The sequence below is a fragment of the Calliopsis andreniformis genome, chromosome 6 (assembly GCF_051401765.1).
Source record: "Calliopsis andreniformis isolate RMS-2024a chromosome 6, iyCalAndr_principal, whole genome shotgun sequence".
NCBI lineage: Eukaryota > Metazoa > Arthropoda > Insecta > Hymenoptera > Andrenidae > Calliopsis > Calliopsis andreniformis.
The window spans coordinates 22,424,303-22,446,884 of NC_135067.1; the positions used below are offsets into that span (position 1 = coordinate 22,424,303).

At 39.3% G+C, this 22,582-nt stretch overlaps 1 protein-coding gene across 4 annotated transcripts; it reads left to right on the forward strand.

Annotated features, from left to right (window-relative positions):
• On the forward strand, window positions 1–15,400 carry LOC143181204 (histone lysine acetyltransferase CREBBP). Of its 4 annotated transcripts, none has more exons than XM_076381519.1 (20): window positions 1–82; window positions 3,371–3,582; window positions 3,672–4,046; window positions 4,126–4,411; window positions 4,482–4,790; window positions 4,873–7,877; window positions 7,962–8,119; window positions 9,484–9,564; window positions 9,637–9,771; window positions 9,850–10,326; window positions 10,412–10,577; window positions 10,816–10,986; window positions 11,076–11,309; window positions 11,401–11,631; window positions 11,710–11,829; window positions 11,915–12,216; window positions 12,312–12,725; window positions 12,808–13,120; window positions 13,965–14,430; window positions 14,530–15,400. In XM_076381519.1, exons 1-20 carry the CDS (start codon window positions 1–3, stop codon window positions 15,003–15,005), a joined length of 8,013 nt encoding a protein of 2,670 aa, XP_076237634.1. In that variant the 3' UTR covers window positions 15,006–15,400. The 4 variants fall into 4 exon arrangements, with proteins under 4 accessions (XP_076237634.1, XP_076237632.1, XP_076237633.1 ...); XM_076381517.1 differs by lacking the exon at window positions 1–82 and adding an exon at window positions 1,609–1,738 and having other exon boundaries at window positions 9,454–9,564; window positions 12,811–13,120; XM_076381518.1 differs by lacking the exon at window positions 1–82 and adding an exon at window positions 1,609–1,738.
• The last annotated feature ends 7,182 nt before the right edge of the window (window positions 15,401–22,582 follow it).

Here is a 22,582-nt window from a genome sequence, read left to right on the forward strand (position 1 = left end):
ATGGCTGACCACATGGTGGATGGCCCGCCGAACAAGCGGCGGAAGCTCGGGGATCCTTTTCAAGGGACTTCGGACTCCGCCGGTGAGTTTACGTTTCATTTACTTCCTTATTCGAAACTTTGACGAATTTCACCGACGGTCGCATCGCGCGACTAACCTTTCAGGGTTAGATATAGTAGTCGCACTGGGACACAAGTGCTGCACACATCTTTTTCTCGTCTCGTTCAAAACAAAAAATATGTATACACACCCGTCTTGATTATCTCGAAGAGGCATACTGTCAATTCGTTGACGGCTGCAACCTTTGAGCAAAATTACCTCATAGTCGATGCTTCGGTTTTTCTTTCAAAAAGAACACTGGACCCTCGTACTTCGTCTTCGATGATGCGATTGTCTTCTTTGCCGGAACTGATCTTCACAGATCATTGTAATTTCTTTTCTTTTTTTCTGTAATTATTTTCATACTGTTCCTGAACTCCTTAGAGAAGTGAAGCGTTTGTGGTTGTAGCTGATTGTTTCGTTTTGTGTGACGAGTCATCCTTTGACAGGGCCCTGTATTCAGTGTATTTTAGGATCGTCGAAATATTTGCAACGATTCAAATAATCCTTGGTTATTAGTTATCTGTTCATAAACTAACCTAAACAGTTTAAGAAATACCGTCGCGGAAGTTACACTATACTGCGAATTGTCGCTTTTCTGCTTTCAGTGATACTTTCGATTATCTAAAATCTTCTTTTCAGGCTGTTTTTGCCATTTTCACACATTTTTATTGAGATACGGTTTTTTTATCGACTGAAAACCGATATGGTATAGTAACAGATTTCTGTCAATGATGAAGATGAAAGTTTTTCAATTGTAAATAGGGTTGATGATAGATGTTTTTGTGCAATCTTATGTTGATGGATCATTGAACACGAAGCATAGTTTGTTCTGTCATTATAAAGGAATGTGTGCACAGGAGTTGTGTAGCATTAAATAACAAACAATTTGCATATAGTGTATAAATTTTGCTCAGAGGTTATAGAAACGTTCTGTGTTTGATAAGTAATTACATATGTTTAAACAATCTATAACTTCTGTCTTGTTGCACGTTTTTTCTCTTACTTTGGTTTAATGCTAAGAAATAATAGTATATTGTATTTTTTCCTTTTTAGTTGTCTTTAGAACTAGTTCTTATTTCACTTTTGTAGTGCATGGCAGATGCATGAAAATTTAAATAACGACTTAAATGAAACATTTTGCTGGCATGATCAATGCGCTAACCATTTCCTATTTCTACTTTTTTACAGTGCTATCTTATTGCCTTAACAGTTTCTGAACTTAATAATACTGTATATAATCCTGTATTGAATCAACAAAAACCGTGTCACTGAATTATTTGATATATAAATTGCAACATCTAGTCAGGTTATAAAAAGTAAGTAGCAGACATAGTCTTTGTCGACTGTAATCGCATGTATCAGTTCAGATATATGGCAGTACATCAAAGAAAATTTAGGCTATTTCTGCTGCTTAAATGCTGCAATCCAGAGTATAGGCAGTTTTTTATAGTCTGAAATAAAAACTGTGATATATATGTAGTGGGTATGGCGCCTCTAATGATGCACCATGCTTATACAAACTACGGGGGAGGTGGCAGTGGTAACATGCAACAAATGCAGGGCCCGCCACAACAGCTACATCTGCAACAGCATCAGCTGCAGCCACATTGGAACAACCATACCGTCCAGAAAAGAAGTAAATATTATTACAAAACCCAGCAAGAAGTTGGAAACTATTAAGTCCAGCACTGCAGAATTTGTTTGTTTGTCCATTCATCTCATTTATTAATATCGTAAAACTGTAAAATCATTTGATAATTTCCAATTTATCTCATAATTTGCAAATTGAAAAGTCCATCATCAAAGTTTTTGTATTCTTCAGAAAGTGTTTGTAGTTTTGGCATATTGTCACTATGGTTCAATCAAGTTTACTTATAAAAGCCAACATAAAGAAGATTCTATTGGTTTTTTGTATAATGGAGGACATAAATACAAATAAATGTATTGGATATAATACCATACATACTACACAGATTGATTTCTTCTTTTAAACTACTGGAGAAAAATTGGATCACTTTTAATATTATAAGACAAGCCATACGTGTGAAGATGTATTTTCATCTAACACACAATACAAAAATTTAAATGTACATGCAGTGAACTTCAAATACATTTAAAAATAATAAATGTAATATGGACATGCGATACACATGCACAGAGCTCTAGAACTTTACTTTAGGAAGTGCATTAAACAGATGTATTAAGTCCAAAACAACAAATTGATTTTTATTGTAATAAAATTGAGCTGTATTTAGGTAGGTAAATATAGTTTTTTGTATTCAGATATTTTCATATTTTGCAGGTAATCTATATAAAATTTTAAATAAATGAATAAAGCAATTTATATTCTGTACAAGGTTCAGAAACTATCTTTTTTTAATGTTACAGCATATTTAAAAAACACTATTTGCAAACAGTTGTAAATACTCTTGAAAATGATTGATTTTTCCGCATGACTGTTTATTCTAAAGTTTACCATCAGTAGCTTTGCTGCTTCTGTAGTTATAGCACGACTTTATTGTGAACAAATTTTTATTTTGCTGTAGTATGAATTTCTTTAAGTTATGCTCATGCAGTGTATGTCTCATGTCTTATTTATTTATGTATTTGTTTGTTTATATTTACATGTAGTTGTAGCATTTTATTGTCTCTTTATTTTTTTTATTTTTTTTTAAATATCTGCATTTGACCCCTTTTTTCTCCGTTAATGTATGATCATAAATAGTCAAATAAGTTGAAAGATACATTTGTACTACAAACGTATTCCAATACTTTAGGCTAGTTTAACTTGAGGAAACATTATTTTTATATAATTTGAAACATGATATGTATATACATGTTACAAAGTGTTTACATGTGTGTATATATGTGCATGTATATTTACATGCAGGTATATTATACAACATGTATAAAATGCTACATGGTAACACAAAGATCCTGTTACTGAATCTTTGGATAAAAGCTATGGTGACGGTGCTGAATCTCATCTTTGGAATATTACTAATGGTTTTTTGGTCTCTATGGTACATGTTACATCTAATATCATAATCTAATCCTAATTTTTTAAACTGGTTATCTAAAAAAGTAACTATTGTTATCATAATATTAAATTTTCTTATAAATATATTATAAAACAAAAGTTCAACTGAATTTATTATGATATGACAATTTGCTATGTACTCTGCAATCTTACTTTTATAGTAACCAGTATTTTTTACAGCATATTAGACATGACAAACCTATCACTAATTTAAATGTCTATTCTCAGATTACATAACAAACACAGATATGTTTGATCTTGAAAATGATCTACCTGATGATCTATTGTCATCGGGGTCTTGGGGATCTGCAACAGAAAGTGCTAAACCACCGGCAACAGGGCCAGGCCCAGGGCAGCAAAATGGTGCCCTAGATTCGGAACTTCGACAACATGTACAGCAACAACAGCAACAACCTTTACATCATCTAATTCAACAACAAGTTTGTATTTTCAAAATATATATCCGTACATGTACTTGTTAGAAGGAATTGTATCTCATATCCTTTAATTTCTATGTCTTTTTAAACAGGGAAACAAAAATTTAGTTGCTAATTCTTTAGTAATGGCAGCTGGAACTTTGGGCAATAAGAGTCCAAACATGCAGTCCCCCCCAAATGTCTCTGTCTCTAAAGTAGTTGATCCACAAATGGTTGTGAGCCTGGGAAATTTACCAAGTAGCATAGCCAGTTCTTTGGCAAACAATCAAATGTCTATTGCAAATTCTATGGGAGGCCTTCAATCATCGATGAGTATGGCTGGAAGTAATCCTACTATGTCAATGCCAGGTGGTATGAATACTGGTCTGGTTATGACCAGCAGTGCTAGTGGGAATAATAGTATGGGTGGAATGGCAGGTGGAAGTTTAATTGTGACCAACAGTTTGAACAAACAACCTTTAAATACTGTAAGCTATACTTTTATCAATAAATTACTTCACAAGTACACTTTTTCTGAAGTTACAATGAAAAATATACATATTTCAGGTAACTATGATGGCCCCTAATACTCAAGGAATTCATCATCCAAGCGGTCCACACAGTGTTGGGCAAATGCAAAATGGACCTGGCATAATGAACACCAGAGCTGTAGCAATGCAGCAACAACAGGCGCATATGGTTGGTCCAGCAAGAGGTCAAAGTCCACATCAACAAGTACATCAAGTTGGTATTGTTGGACCTGGTCAAGGAGGCCCACGAATGCAAGCTCCACCTAACATGGCAAATATGGCAAATATGGGACAAATTGGTGCATCTAGTCCCTATGGTTATGGTAATTATATTAAACATACATACGTATAACAAGTTTTAGAATAATATTAAAATCTATAATTCTTGGATAGCATCTCCAGGTAGTGGACCAGGGCCTGGTGTTACTATATGTACTAATAGCCCTGTTGGAGTCGTTACTCCACAGCAGAAAGGAGTGGGAACAAATATGACAAGCATGCAAGTTGCTGGTAGATTTGGAGGAACAACAGGTCCTATTGGTTCTGCTACCGTTGTGGGTGGTCAAGAAGGTGGTATGGCTCAACAAGCTCAACCACCTACTCCAAGTCCAGCACAACCTCAATCTGGTGCACCAAGTGGAGGACAGCCTGGTCCACAACAAGCTACTCAGGGTCAAATGCCTGGTACCGGTGCTCCAACTGGTAAGCATTCACTTATACCTTTCAGAGGGATTATTTTAAGAAATTCATTTAACGAAAATTTCGTGCTATTTCGTGTTTATAGGTGCTACGAAATCCAATGCTGATCCAGAAAAGCGTAAACTCATTCAACAACAACTAGTTCTGTTACTTCATGCGCATAAATGTCAACGACGTGAAAGTCAAGCAAACGGTGATGTGTGGCAATGTAATTTGCCAGATTGTAAAACAATGAAAAACGTTTTGACGCATATGACTGCCTGTCAAGCAGGGAAAAATTGTACGGTGCCCCACTGTAGCTCCTCAAGACAAATTATTAGTCATTGGAAACACTGTAACCGCAACGATTGCCCTGTTTGTTTACCCTTGAAACAAGCAAATAAGAACAAAACAACTAACGCAGCTGCAGCATCTACAACACAACCAAATAGTCAACCAAATCCAAGTCCAACCGAGATGAGAAGAGCATACGATGCTCTAGGTATTCAGTGTCCTACAACAACGCCTGGGTTGGTACCTGGTCAGAGTGTAACCCGAAGAATGCCAGCGCCTGGAATGCAGGTAGCCCCTGGTGCGATGGGAAATGTTAGGCTGGCCCAACCTCAAACCCAGGCTGCTCCAAGTCAATCGGTGGTTGGTGCTGGTCAGCAAGTAGTCGCTCCAAATGTTTCTCTTCCATTAAATTCGGATCCTAATACAGTCGGAGTAGCTGGTAATCAGACTGCACCTACTAGTGGACCTACGCCTGCAGCAGCAGCTGCTGCTGCAAATATACAACAATCTGTTAATATGCAGCAGTTGTTTGGCTTGAATGAACAGCTTACTGTTCCGAGTGAAAACAGGCTAACCAACCTTCAACTTCCAGCTGGTCTGCAGCCAGGACAAGTAACGGCAACACCAGTGCAGGAATCAAAAGATTGGCATCAATCTGTAACTCCAGATCTTAGAAATCATCTTGTTCATAAATTGGTGCAGGCAATATTTCCAACTCCAGATCCTCAAGCTATGCTTGATAAAAGGATGCACAATTTGGTGGCATATGCGAGAAAAGTCGAAGGTGATATGTACGAGATGGCTAATTCAAGATCAGAGTATTATCATTTACTTGCTGAAAAGATATACAAAATTCAAAAGGAATTGGAAGAAAAGCGACAGAAGCGAAAAGAACAGCAACAGCAACAGCAGCTACAAGCTCAACAACAACAACAACAACAACCTCAGCCTTCTGGAACAACTGGTCCGACTTTGAGGCCATGTGCTCCACCAAGCGTGGGAACTGTGCCGTCACGACCGGTTGGAACAGTCACTCCTAGCTTGCGGAGTCATTCGCCAAGTATGGGCCAACTTGGAACTTTGCCTGCAATGGGAATTCCACACAACAGAATGCAGTTTCCTCAGCAACAACAAGCGCAACAGCAGCAGGTACAGGTTCAAGCCCAAACCAAAGTTCATGCTCAAGCGCAGGCTCAGGCTCAGGCTCAAGCTCAGGCTCAAGCCCAGGCTCAAGCTCAAGCTCAAGCTCAAGCGCAAGCGCAAGTTCAACAACAAATGCAGCAGCAGCAGCAGCAACAGCAGCAGCAGCAGCAGCAGCAGCAACAGCAACAGCAACAGCAGCAGCAGCAACAACAACAGCAGCAGCAACAGCAACAGCAGCAGCAGCAAGGAATTTTAGTTGGTCCACCGGGTCCTAGTCCAAACGGACAATCAACCTCGAACCCTAATGTCGTTCCAAATCCTGGTCTTAGTCCTTTCGGGAAACCACAAATGTCACAAACAAGTTTAACAACAACCACTACATCTGCAACAACTAGTCAATTTCCAACCTCGAATGGCACTTCTGGTTTACCTAACAGTTCTCCTGTACAGAATCAACATCAGTTCCCCGACCTTATGAAAGCCAGATTGGCGATCGCGCAACAGCATCAACAGCAACATCAGCAACAGCAACCTCAACCACAACCGCAACAGCAACAGAGTCAATCACAGACGCAACAACCGACAAGCACTTCGAACCAGAGTGCAACGACGACGTCAATGCCACAAGCGCCATCACCTTTCAGTGGCATGCAGCAACAAAATAGCCAACAAAATCAACAGTTCAACAACAATCGGCCTTTGTCGGTTTCAACACCCAACGATAATGGTATTAGCACATCAACTCCCCAAACAATACCACCTTCTGCGTCCAGCGGGCCTAGTCCTGGTCCAGTAACAACAACAAATGGGCCGCAATCTACTACTTCCACGCCTAACACACCATTAGTTCCTTCACTGATGACTCCAAATCAGACAGTATCTTCCGCGAATCAAACTCCGCCTCATCCTGGCACTACACCGTCCCCGGCTGGTCTTGCGAGTCTTGGAAAGGGTATGACGTCTCAGGAGAGAGCTGCGCTGAACGCGCCAAGAACATCGTCCATCTCGTCGCAAATGGCCGCCATCACCGCTTTGGATCGTGATAATTCTCCTAGTCCACCGATGAATAATAATAAGGGAAAATTAGATTCGATTAAAGAGGAAAATATGAAAATGGAGATTGAGACGGAGGATGGATCTGAAAATCATAGAATGGACGGTGGTAAGAGCGTCAATAACGAAATGTCCATTAAAACGGAAATCAAAACAGAACCGATGGAAGAAGGATCTGGTGAAGGTATCGTGAAGGAGGAATCTTCTGGTATAAAAGAGGAACCTGTAACGCCGATGTCTAGCCAGGACACGACAACACCAGACATTAAACCAATGGTTCCTGAACCAATACAGCCCAGTGGGACATCGACGGACAAGAAAAGACTGTGTCTCTTTAAGCCAGATGAATTACGACAGGCGTTAATGCCGACGTTAGAGAAACTTTACCGCCAGGATCCAGAGTCTATACCGTTCAGGCAGCCTGTTGATCCACAAGCATTGGGAATTCCCGATTATTTCGACATCGTGAAGAAACCGATGGATCTGTCAACGATCAAAAGGAAATTAGACACGGGTCAATACAGCGATCCATGGGAGTACGTCGATGACGTATGGATGATGTTTGACAACGCATGGCTTTACAATCGTAAAACTTCGCGCGTTTATAGATATTGTACAAAGGTGAAGTTCGATTCTACCTTCCATTTGTTATGTTTATCAGTGGTTAATAATATCTAATGAAAGATATTTTTTGTTTTATTTTAGCTCTCGGAAGTTTTTGAGCAAGAAATAGATCCTGTGATGCAGGCGCTAGGGTATTGTTGCGGAAGAAAGTACACGTTTAATCCGCAGGTTCTTTGTTGTTACGGGAAACAACTGTGTACGATACCAAGAGATGCAAAATACTACTCCTACCAGAATAGGTCAGTATATGAAAGGATTTTAATTAACACGTTAAGCGCGACGTCAATCCCTGCGGATTGACAGTAAACTTTTCGTTCACACGGTGTCAATCCATGGGGACTGACAGTATCAGAGTTAAAACATAAAGCGCCACGCACGTCGCTTGAACGAAAAGCACAACAAAATCGGACCCGCGCTTAACGTGTTAAATAACTATTAGTAACAAAAGAATTTACTTAATAATTGCTCAAAGAAATGAAAATTAGTCTGCATGATGGGACCCCTTTAGTAGGTTCTTATTTCCATCTTGCCCTCCGACAACTACTCTACTTAGAGGATTTAGATATCTTGTTTAATGACTTCTGTTGCTCCCAACTTTCTTTTGAAGAATACTGACGTTAGTTTCGTTCCATTTACTTCGATAAATCGAGATTACTTTTAGGCGCATTCGATTTCAGCGGTACATTTTTACAAAAGAAAAATGTTCTATAACCGAATACGCCAGATTAAATTGGCAGGCTAATTAGCCTGTTTCGGCGATATCAGTCGATGCAGGCCAGTCTCTTGACCTACAAATTTCTTGCTCTTCCCTTCTTTTTTTAAATTTTTTTTTTTTTTTTTTTGAATTTTTTGAATTTTTTGCAATTAGAATACATTTATCAATGAATGTATTTTTGCGCAACGCTCGCACATGTAAAGTTCAGATTTTATTACGCATATACTTAAGGGATATATGGCTTCATACATAGTTATAGATGCTTTTTTAGAAATATATTTTGCTTAACAGAAGATTCGTATGTAACCCTTGGGTATATGCAGTTAAATAATTTTATGTATAATATATGTACCGTGTCTAACAATGGCACTCTTCTCTTCTTTGTATGTTACCTTCGCTCTACCCATGGGTTGCGCACGCACACACAAAAATCCTTGTTTGCTGCTTGCTTCTTGTGTTGCCCGCGCCCCTTGCTTCTTTCCAACTCTACTACTTCATGCCCAACGAAAAATTACTACTTGGAAATTGGATGATCGAAATTGGACACCTGACACTATCAATGAAAACACAAATAAAACGTAAAACAAAAATAATGAATAAAAAAATACAACAACACATTAATTAATCCAAATGATGACTCTGTACAACTTTTGGAATCAAAAAAAATGAAATGAAATAATTGGCAAAACATTACATGCATGTGTATAATTGCAAACAAACGTTTGTCAAAATTGGATATTCGACATTTGGATACGTCAATTGGGGCGTGGAAACAACTATATATATTGATCTTCGTATGATGCACGCATGACATTGACGAATTGAAATTTGGATCTAAACACTATCGGAAAACAATAGTCTAAAGGCATATGGTCTTGTTTCCGACAGATACACCTTCTGTCAGAAATGTTTCAACGACATTCCTGGTGACACTGTGACGTTGGGAGATGATCCAACGCAACCTCAGACGTAAGTTTCGAAACATAAGATTCACCCTTTTCTTATATCAACAAACTGTAAAATAAGTTATTGTTTTTCCAGTGCCATTAAAAAGGAACAGTTCCAGGAAATGAAGAACGATCATTTAGAATTGGAGCCCTTCGTTGTATGTACAGATTGTGGTAGAAAGGTGCACCAGATTTGCGTACTTCATATGGAATCAATTTGGCCATCGGGGTAAGTAGAAATCCTTCGAACATCCTAAACTATATAGTTTAGAACAATTTCGAATCTATGAAATATTTTGTCGTACAGATTTACATGTGATAATTGTTTGAAGAAGAAGGGGCAAAAGCGTAAAGAAAACAAGTTTAACGCTAAACGTTTACCGGTCACTAAATTGGGAACGTACATCGAAACGCGAGTGAACAACTTCTTAAAGAAAAAAGAAGCCGGTGCTGGTGAAGTAGCAATCAGAGTCGTAGCATCAAGTGATAAAGTCGTCGAAGTGAAACCCGGAATGAGAAGTAGATTCGTAGAGAACGGTGATATGTCTGGCGAATTTCCGTACAGGGCGAAAGCGTTGTTTGCATTTGAAGAAGTTGATGGTACAGACGTATGTTTTTTCGGTATGCACGTACAAGAATATGGCAGTGAATGCACACCTCCAAATACCAGAAGAGTTTATATCGCGTACTTAGATTCTGTACACTTCTTTCGGCCTAAACAATTTCGAACAGCGGTATATCATGAAATACTCCTTGGGTATCTGGATTACGCGAAACAACTTGGGTATGTTCAAATTCCCTTCTAGTACAACGTAATGTTAATATTACCATAACATTTATTGTGATTTATTTTTATATACTTTGCACAGGTACACCATGGCTCACATCTGGGCTTGTCCACCGTCTGAAGGAGATGATTATATATTTCACTGCCATCCTCAAGAACAAAAAATTCCAAAGCCTAAGAGATTACAGGAATGGTATAAGAAAATGTTGGACAAAGGCATGGTTGAGAGGATTGTACTCGATTATAAGGTTAGCATCAATGATTTATGTAGCATAATTGTATGATACAGTCTCAAGTGTTACCTGAAAGTAAACTGTTGCTTTTGGGCGTCAAAGAAGACTAAAAGTAACGTCTGCGAAAGCTAATGTTCTTATTGAATTGCTAAATTTGAACATAGGATTCACAGGCAACAACAAGATCCAAATTTTGCATTTTATTTTTATATATCGAATTGATAGATTAATTTGATGTTTTCATTATTCGTAGGATATTTTGAAACAAGCAATGGAAGATAAACTTTCGTCAGCCGCTGATTTACCGTACTTTGAAGGTGATTTTTGGCCGAATGTATTAGAAGAAAGTATTAAGGAATTAGATCAGGAAGAAGAAGAAAAACGCAAACAGGCTGAAGCTGCGGAAGCTGCAGCCGCCAATGCGGTAAATAGATTTAATAGTACACAAATCGTATTCTTAAATACACTCTCAAAATACGCTGTTAGTCATAATACATGGAAATTTTGTTTCAGATTTTCTCGTTGACTGAAGATTCCGAGACAGGTCCAGATGGTAAAAAGAAAGGTCAGAAGAAGGCTAAAAAATCAAATAAATCCAAAGCAAATCAAAGAAAAAATAGTAAAAAGTCTAATACTCCTCAAACTGGAAATGATCTCTCTGCTAAAATTTTTGCGACCATGGAGAAACATAAAGAAGTATTCTTCGTCATTAGGTTGCATAGTGCTCAAAGTGCAGCCAGCTTAGCAGTAAGCATTTTAAAGACTCTTGCGTTATACACATGTTATACAAAGTAGTGTATTGCTATATATATGTATTCACTAATAATGTTTATTACAGCCCATTCAGGATCCTGACCCCGTTATTAATTGTGACCTTATGGATGGTCGCGATGCTTTCCTTACAATGGCTAGAGAAAGACATTATGAATTTTCTTCTTTAAGGCGTGCAAAATTCAGTTCCATGTCCATGTTGTATGAACTGCACAACCAAGGCCAAGACAAATTTGTTTATACTTGTAATAATTGTAAGAGTCATGTAGAAACAAGGTATCACTGTACGGTTTGTGATGTGAGTATCGACGAAATAATTTTTATCAGTATTTTAGTTGTTTTTTATCAGTAGGTCTAATGTTATTTAATTTGGCAGGACTTTGACCTGTGTATAAGTTGTAAAGAAAAAGATGGTCATCCTCATCACATGGAGAAACTCGGGTTAGATTTGGACGATGGTTCATCGCCGGCCGATGCTAAACAAGCAAATCCACAGGTAAAACATTATTCTGATCAATTAGATATAGTATCAGTATCATAATAAAGTGTGATACAATAAATATCTAAAATTCTTGTTACAGGAAGCACGCAAACTTTCGATACAAAGGTGTATTCAATCGTTGGTACATGCGTGTCAATGTAGAGATGCTAACTGTCGTCTATCTAGCTGTCAGAAAATGAAGAGAGTAGTGACGCATACGAAGGTTTGCAAGCGAAAGACGAATGGTGGCTGTCCAATATGTAAACAATTGATAGCGTTATGCTGTTATCATGCTAAACACTGCCAGGAGACTAAATGTCTTGTCCCGTTCTGTTCGAACATCAAACACAAGCTGAAGCAACAACAGCTTCAACAACGATTACAACAAGCGCAATTATTAAGGTAATGGAGAGACACGAATGAAAACAGTGACAAAATTATATCGGATAGAGTTCCGGAAATCCATTTTGAATGCCTATGTCTTTTTTTTATTGCAGGAGACGTATGGCTGTGATGAATACGAGACCGACAGGTCCTGTAGGAGCGATGCAATCTGGACAGCAAACTTCCAACGTTACTATGTCAACCGGTGTTGCCATGAAACCTGGTGTCAGTCCTACCAATTTACCTTCGCCGCATCAACCTGGTATTGGGTTGAAGCCTGGCACGCAAACACCTCCCGCTCACGTCCTCCAGGTCGTTAAGCAGGTCCAAGAGGAAGCTGCAAGACAGCAAGCACCGCATGTAGGCTACGGTAAAGTAACGCCAGGTGGTGGAGTCGGTGTAGGTGTTGGTGTAGGAGGACAAACGGGTGGAGTGATGCCTCCGCCTCCGATGCAGCGGCCAATGCCCGTCCAAATGTCAAATCCCGGTGGTACTCATCTCATTCCAATGGATCAGTGGACACCAAGGTATTATTCTATTTCGAAATAAAGGAAACATCATCAGAAACAAAATTTATTAAAACATATATGAAAATATTTGTATCTCTAGTAGGTATCAGCCGAATGCAGTGATGCAACAAAATCCTGGCTTGAGGCAACAAACGCCCCAGCAGTTGATGCAACAACAACAGCAACATCAAGGGCAACCAATGGCAATGGGTGCACCGATGCCGAGACAACCAGGAGTGATCGGTGGTCCGGTTAGTCAAGTCGGACCACAGACTCAAAGTAACATGCAAAAGCACGTGTTACAGCAACTCATGCAGACTCTCAAGAGTCCTCATACTCCTGAGCAACAGAACGAAATACTTAATATACTCAAAAGTAATCCACCTATAATGGCTGCTTTCATCAAGCAACGGGTATGCTGATAAATTGTTCAATCCTACCTATTCTTTATTTTATGTCTTTAACAAGTAACATTAACACATTAAGCGCGACGTCAGTCAGTCCTCAGTGAACTTTTTGTTAGGCAACGTCAGTCCATGGGGACTGACAGTATGAAGATTAAAAAATAAAGCGCCGACACGCTGCCTGAATGGAAAGCACAGCAAAATTAGTTCCGCGCTTAACGTGTTAAGGGGGTAGACTAGGATATGGCAGAGGTGATATTACCAATAAAATTTTGGAAAAATATGGGTTTTTGGGAGCTAACTTTTCATCCTTACGTGAAAAGTTTCTGAGCTGGGAAAGGGTTCACTCGAAAGAAGAAAGTTCAATTAGAGCGCACTTTGGTCATGATTTCGTTCAGAACACTCTGTGAATTACATAAAATTGCTTGAATTCCACGGCTGTGAATAGTTAATTTTTGCTCTACTCTATAGCATTCATATTAGTAAATATCAGCAGAATCTCGTTAAATAATGACCAAAGTGTGCTCCACTGAACCTTTTTCTTTCGAATGAACTCTTTCCCAGCTCAAAAACTAAGGACGAAAAGTTAGGTCTCACATATACGTCAAGCTTACACGTACGTGGCTCATGTAATAGTATGTATAGTGGAGGGGAAAATTTTGTAAGTCGCGTTTCCAACTCGGAACATAGAGTGTCCCTACCTCGCCTTTATTAGACAGCTACATGTCTGTAGGTAATGCTATTCCCGTAACGAAAACTGAAACAGCAGATACCAACCTATCAATCTCGAAAAGTGACGTGACTCTACTCTACCCCCTTAACGTATACTCTTCTGTTTTTGTTCGATAAAAAGGCGCTTGCACTTCAGCAACACAGTGGCCAATACGGTGGAGGAGTCGGTGGGCCTTTAGGTCCTAATCAGCCACAGCAACAACAACCTGGTTTGCAGCATATGATCTCTCAACAACAAAAGCAGCAACAGCACCAACAGCAGCAGCAGCAACAGCACCAACAGCAGCAGCAGCAGGGCAGAATGCAGATACAAGCAATGTTGAATCAACAGCAGCAGCAGCAGCAACAACAACAACAGCAGCAGCAACAGCAGCAACAGCAGCAGCAGCAACAGCAGCCTGTTCAGCAGCAGTCGCAATGGTACAAACAACAAATGTTGGTGATGCAGAGACAGCAACAGGCTCAACAACAGCAACAGCAGCAACAGCAGCAGCAGCAGCAGCAGCAACAGCAACAGCAGCAACAGTTCACACAACCACCGGCGCCTCCGTATGGTCAACAGCGACCAATCAGGCCGTCCCTTCTCGGTAAGAATCATTTGATTCCCGACAACAAAGCAAGATTCGTCGAGCCGCATGCTGGTTCGTGGTCTAACGTCTGCCACGATTCCGCGTATTCTTCCTCAGGTTACAGTGGCTTTAGTGAACAAGGCTACGGTCAACCCAGTTTGAAACCAACCCCACCACCGGTACCCTCTCCGCAAGGTGTAATGGGACCTCCAGGGATCTCTGTACAGCAACAACTGATGCAATCCGTTCGATCTCCTCCGCCAATTCGATCTCCTCAGCCGAACCCCTCCCCTCGACGGGTTCCATCCCCACGAAATCAACCAGTTCCTTCGCCTCGGTCAGGGCCGGTGCCATCGCCACACCATCATCCACCCCACGGTACGCCAACCCATTCACCAGCTCACGAACTCGGAGGGCCGAGCGAGATGATGTTGTCGCAACTGAGCGGTGGGACAGGTGCCCCTACGGGCCATCCGGGCGCTATGCCCCATCATCCGTCTCCAGCTCCACAACCCACCAGTGGCACGGACTCCAGTGAAGTGACGCCTATGACGCCGCAAGACCAACTTTCGAAATTTGTCGAAGGATTGTAGTGACTGTTAGTGAAATCGATCGCTACGAGTGAGTTGTACGTTAATGGGCAAACGACGACGACAGCGACGACGATGGCGACAACGAACTCGCATCGTCGCATGTCAACCGTTTGAAGGACGGTCGCTGTTCCCAGCCTCCCTGCCATGAGACAGAGAGAGCGTAACATCCATCCGTTCTGCGTTCCTAGCTTTGTGGAGGTAGACATCAGGTACCACTACTTTTACGTCCGGTACACTGACGTCGAGCTGATTTTCGATGCTCGAGCCGCGACGTTGAAAAGTCACAGAGTACCCTGAAATCGACCTGGTGCGACCAAATTAATCCGGATAACAACGCGTGTTCTCTAATTTCTATCCGCGGGTTAAGGTGCAGGAGCGATACACAGCGTGTTGTGGTGCTGCTTATAGATGCTCCGCGAAGACGAATATTAACAAGCTGGCTCAATAGACACTTGAAACTTCTTACGTTACTCTGTACTGTCGTACCTCAACCTCGACTACCCTTCTTTCCTCAATCGAGAACCGGTGGAACGAACGACGAGAAAATTATTTCAAACTACGAGCAAATCTATAAAGAGACTATTGACACGTTCTCCACGAGAGGAAATATACGCATACACGAGACATAACATACCATGCCCTCCCCACCCCTGCCCTTCTACCTTTTTGTCCCCCTTTTCACGTACCCACACACCGACAGGCACACACATAAAAATACATTTTTCATCTTTACCACCTTCCCTCGCTGCTGCTCACGTGCAGGCTGAGTGAAATCGTACAAATGTGTTGTGTATACTTAACGTTAATTAATAATTAATAGTTCAAAATACTATTAGCGTAGCGATTATATGCAGTTATTATATACCACTATTATTATTATTATCGTGACAAGATGCAAAGTATATAACAAAAGAGGAAAAGAAGAAGGACTGTATGAAATGGAAAGATATAAAAAAGATGAAAGAAATACCGACGACATTGTATTGTATTTGAAGGAAGGGAGAACAGAATTTAGTGAAAAAGTTAAGTAATGTTAACTTAGGCTAATTTGTTATTAAGAGATCGCGACGGCTGCGAAAGGTTGTACCTTAGCGCCATTAAATTTTATGGATCATTCTGAAATTAATCCTCGGAGAAAAATTAGCTCGGCGGATCGTCCCGGACGAGATGGGGACGATTCTTTTCTCCTCCTCTCTTGTAACAGGACAGGCGAGACGAACGCGGATTAACGGTGTCGCAACCAAAAAGTAGAAATTCACGACAAATGCTACTAGTTCGCTAGTAGTTCGCTAGTACGGGAGGATTTATATAAAAAAAACGTGTTAATTTTGAAGAAGAAGAAGAAGAAGAAAAAACAAAGTTTTTCAAATGCGGTGGTCCAACCATGTACAGTTCAATCAAAATATGTAGCTACGAAGCGTAACCGTAACTGGACCCTCGCGTGAAAAGCGTGTTCTTGTACATACTATACTATTATTACGATAATAATAACGATTATTATTAATTTCCCTGTCTCTTATGAATTTATTATTATTATTAATATTATTATTGATTCTTATTAATATTATTATCATTATTATTATCATTATTGCTATTAATATTATTGAAAGGATTGAAACTGTATAAGAATAGTCTCTTATTCGGGAAGAAAAGCGAGAAAAAGGAATCCACACGCGCGTCTCTCATCGTATGGGCTTCAAGTCCATCGTGTATGATAGTGACAAACCCTTACTATTACACACACACACACGCACGCACGCGTACGTACATACATACATACATACACACACGGACACACACACATTATTGCGCGTGAGCGCGCGCACGACAGAGATACACGTAAATTCGATATAACGACGCTACGTGACTATGCCAGTGCTGTATCATAGTAAATTATAAGTGTAATTTCTCCTCCCTCTTTTTTCTTCGATACCTATTTAAATGATTAGCTGATAAAGGCAACGGGTGATGCGTGCGAGAGAGGTGTGCTTCGAGAGTCCGTACCGTCAGATATTTTTCAGATACACACCGTGTACAATATTAACTATCATGCGAATCAAGCTTATAACCGCCGATTCATCGTCATCATCGACACGACACATTAATATCACACGATTGGATATACAATATACAAGCCGTCAGTGTGCGTGACGATTATTATTGTTATGACTATTACACGTCGCTACATCAATGTCCTGCGAATTCGTTTGAGGAATCTTTCGAAGAAAACACGGATATGTTTTGCCTCGAGAACTCTTATCTATTCATGCAAATAAGGAAAAATGGATGACAAGTGAACACAATTAAGGTCACCGGTCGATCTTATTTTTGTCATCGTTAGATTCAACGTTAATATTTCATTCGGAAATACGTAACATGCATTCTACTTTAATATCCGAGATCAATCGTTGCGTTATTAGAATTTATTATAACTTTTTTTATTTACGAATGGATCGCCTAGCGAGAATCATCTACATCAACAAAACATTCCTTTTTTATACATTGTTTCTGTCTTTCTCTCCTTTTTGTTTCTCCACCCCCTTGTTTTTCTTTATGCTTTCGTTTCATTCATTGGGTCGCTCGGAGTTCAAGCAAGATTTAGAGGATAATTTAAACGAAAATTCTATACCGAGTAATAGGCAGACTCGATTAAAAGGGAGGAAAGAGGAAAATCGAATCGAATGGAGTCGTAGGTGCATTTTATGTACACAGTTTCTAAAAGAAAAACAAAGAACAAAGAGAAAAAGTAAGTTAAACGGTGCGGCGGGGTAAAGATCTTGCGTATCTTCTCTGAGACAAAGTACGGGCAGTGATCGTGGATATAGATTTAGATAAACGATTTTACTTACCCTAGCGGGAAAGGAGAATAATCGTAAATGACAAAAGAACCCAAAAGTATTTGGCTTAGTATGGCTGTGTTTAGGGCAGTGTTGTAAATCTGAAAGTGGTATACCTTTTGTGGTAACAAACTCGGTTTAAGTGCGGAATTTCCAACGCGCTGGCGTGCCAGCCTTTCTACCCTCTGACGATCGCGGTCTATGTTCTATTTTATTCATTGATTTTATTAAATTAGCTATAAGAAGGATGAAAGAAACGCAAGGAACCAAGCGAGCGCGACGAGACGAACGAAAACAAAGAATTTCTCTTTCCCGAGCGTGTTCGAGAGCATTTGCGAGTGTAAAAATTGGATCTAAAGCGTGCTCGAACAACGAGGGAAAGGGAGAAGGAAAATTAATTCTAAAGAGAAGGAAACGGAAAAGCCAGTGCAACCAGAAGCGATTTAAGGTGAATCGTTGACACGCCAGCCGTTCGAACGACTTTATTATTGTAATGAGAAAGCGAACGATACGATGCTATATATGAATATATATTATACGATTTTGTTTTCTTTTTTATATTAAACGAACACACAATTATAGGCCGCGGTTATATGAATGATAAACGAATAATTAATTAATGAACTACCCGGTAGACGATAACCACAGACGAAACTATGGAATATAATAATTATTATTATTACGCTATTATTATTGAAATACCGACTATAGAGTACTACTTTTTATTATGACATTTCGTAAATAGCGATTTGATTGTCTAATTAAACGACTAATTGAGACGCAAATGTAAACGTTTGTCCTCCAAGATGAAACAAAAAAAGAAGAACTGAAACACACCGTCTTCATCCCAGTCCCGTTTTCATTCTCTTCTCCCTAAAAGAGAGATCCAAGAGGGATCGAGAGAAACACTTAAATCAGGCTTTTCTCTCGTTCCCCCTCGATCCAGACATAAAACAATTTTGATCCACCGCTGCATCGGTCACGATAAACGTGTACAATGTTTCACGATCGCGTCGTACCTTTATTTATTTCTGTCGGTGGGATTCTCGTCGTTCTCGCATGAACGAGACACACGAATGGAACAAATGAAAGATACCCATCACCGTCTCTCGCCAATCAGAGATACCATTTTGTAATTATACCGCTGTAAAGACCACTCTTGCAGAGTGACTTAGGAAAAGCTTTAGTTACTGCCTATTTTTGCCTCATTTTTTTATTTCTTCTTTATTATTTCTCTGTTTCTTCCTCTGCTATTCCGTTTTGTAAATGTGTTTTGTAACATACGTAAGTTTGGTTTTGTAAGAGCACGCGAAAGCTAGCCTCCGCGATTCGCTCAGAGAGGGAAGAAAAAACGTGAATTTAGGTTTTTGCTACGGTTTTATACTCTTGAACGTGAGAAGAAAAGAAAAAGACTTCGTTTTCCTCTGGACGATTTGTAACGTAGATAAGGACGTATGTATGTTGATGTTCATGAATATTTAACCCAAAATATTGTTACATTATTATTAAAAAAGAAAGAAAAAAAGAAGTTTTAAAAGTACATTCCATTTTTATTTTTCTCTCAGCTCAGGTTAACGCATGTACATACGTGTATTGAAAGACCAAGATCCTTCTTTTAGAAAGAAAAAAAAAGTAAGAAAAGAACACCGTGTATTTCTTACCGATAGTATTTATACATATAATCGCGAGAAAAGTTACTAAGAAAGAACGAATTATTTTTCTCTTATCTTCTGAACAGGGCAGAGCGATCTTGTTGTTCGTGTACATCGAAACACTTTCATTCTTTGTCATTACGCGTGTATCCCCATATAATAAAGTATTTAAATTTACAGTGTGTAAAATACTAAAGTTTTTCTGTTGACTCTGTTTATATTGGCGCCTCGATTGCTTGTTCGCTCATTCATCCTACGTCAACTTCAAGTCGTTTCAAATTTACGTGACCATAATGAAAATTTGATTTTTTTGCCGTCAAAGAATCGTTCTTTCCCTTATTCTTCTGGCCTTATCTTTTTCCTTATCGCACGCTTATCTTGCGATTTCTTTCTGTTTCGTTTGGCTGAGGAGATTGATTTATATTTAAATTAAATCGCACATTTAAATCCAAAATTGTATAGACTTAACACAAGTGCCCGAATACGAAATATTCGATTGATTGAGTGACCTTTGTTGATGCTTCAGCTCTTATTCTGATCTATTTTATTTGTTGGACATTTCTTCTCAACAAAAGAGAAAAGTGAGAGTATTTTATAAGCGAAAAATAATTTTTCGATCATTGCAGTAAGACTCATGGTTCTCCAAGGAATTCGCTGGTCCTCACTGCCTAGATGCAAGCCGTATCGAAACAGTGACCCAATGTATGAGTAGAGACTACGATATGCAACGAGCGTAGCCGATTTCGCTTCTCCCGTTTTCATCGCTTAACTCCCGTTGTATTTTTTGCCCTCTTTCCTTTCCCTTAAGCGTGTAAGGACTAGTCTCTTATCCGATCGCAGCGTAATTTAAATGAAACTGACACGTAAGAATTATACATATGCGTGTATATATTTATACATACGTACCAATAACATACAATATGAGAAATTTGACGAAATAAAGTTTACGTATAATTATTTCAACAATGGACGTTGTACCTGCGCGCTCTCGAATACCTCACTCGCGACCGTAACCATATCATAGAGTTCTCCGAATTCTTCCTCCAAAATGTGGATCTCTCGTTAATGATCTCCTTACGTACTATTTCGTTTCTTTGAATTTTTATACACCGGTTTACAAGATGCATAAACATGCAAAACTGATGTTCGCAAGGATTCGTCGAGCTCCAAACCAGTATACAGCACAACTAAAATATTTCAACGGACCTGGCGAGAATTCACACTTCCTTTGGTTAAAGTCCGAAGAGATTGCCCGCTTTATCTTTCGGCAGCGACGAATCCTTGTTGACCGATATCGGACGGTTGACAAAAAGAGGAAGTTCAGAGTCCCTGTTGATCTATACAAACGTTTATACGATATATTTATATATATATATAAATATATATAAATATTCTATATACATATTGTTCACACGTGCAATATATACATGTCACAAAAAAAATATTTACTAAGATGATCGTGAGGGATCAAGTCTCTGAACAAAAAAAAACTCAATGTATAGGCGTGTATAGATTATTTGTAGGAAATAGGATGCTGTGCCGAGAGGGAGTTTTCTACGTGCCGAGAAAGATGCGCTTGTTACTTGAAAATTGTGCTCGTGTTAGTCAAGTACGACGAGAAAATACTTCAAGTACGTTAAGTGGAACAATATTCGTCCAATGGAGTTAATTTTGAATACACGATTCCATAATGCGTGGCACAATCATAACCTGAGCATCTACATCATCGAGAATTATAACAAAAATGTAGAATATAGCTTTTTCGTAGGGGGCTTCGATTTCGAAGCTAGAGCCTCATATAAAAAAACTCGGTTTTTACATTTTCGACTTAATCGTGATGCAAGGATTGCCTATTTCGATTGTACCACGAATCGTATGGAACAAACTGTACATTGAGCAAAACCGTAATCAAAATCCAGGATCCTCCGTTTTATACTGTTCCGTGTTCCGAATAAAAGTTATAACTATCTGTAAAGAATATCGAGGTTTCTTTTGTATCGTGTCCACGCTTTTAATGGCGAGACATTCCAGTCGAACGCGTTACAGTATTTATGTGAAAAGAGTGAAGCTTAATTAGCAGAAAATCGTCTATCCCATGGCTACAAATTCATTTCTGATCTTGTAAGGCCTTCTGAACGCGTTTCGTTGCAATAACGACTGGTTTGCGACACCGATATTAACCTCGTAAAGGAATTGTATAGCAAAAAAAACAAATATTTAATAAACAATTTATGGATCATTCGACTTTAGACTTTTCAACTTTTATATTACAGTTATATTTGAAAACGTTGCTAGATCGTCACGAGCAAAGTTCACCTGAAAAAGAACCTTCCTAATCATGAACGAAGGCTAGGTTAAATATCGATCGGCGTCTACCGCGTTAAGCATTGAATTGCAAATTAACTGCGATATATCTTGCGCTTTGTCTGTCCTTCGTTCGTCCCGTTTTTATTAAACGCCAGGTAATTGTCAATAACTATTAAACTCTGAATCTTAATGTTCATCGTTGATACTTAACAATACGGATATCTTTTAATTGTCGCGCAAAGCTAGGAACTAAAAACAATGAAATGTAGATTTATCATACTCTCAACTGACGTAAATAAAATTGGCTAATACGGATACGCGTTCTTTGTTTAGTTTAATGAATATATCTTGATTCAGATCACAATGTCCGATCGAAATATGTATCTGGAATGTCGAACGACTCGTAACCTGGATATCGTGAACGGTAATTTACGGGAAAGCAAATGGCTTACGGTTTACTCTCTGAATACGATCGTGCAAATTGTTCGATAGCCAATAAATATCCATGATTTTGTATCATTACTCTCATCGAATTATTCGCGTTACTACTCTCTGGGGCCATTTATTTTCTCCAAAGATTGGTTTGCTGAGAAGAAATTACACTCGATAGCGGCGTAGAAACTCTTGGAATTTCTTTGTTCGCGTTTCGCGTCGAATCAGAAACAGAAGTTCGACTTGTCCGCGCCACTACGCCGTTCGTTCGGATCACGAGACAACGATGCGTCATTTGGGTCTCTTAATCGAATGAGTTGAGACAGATTTTTCTAACAAGAGTGGCAAC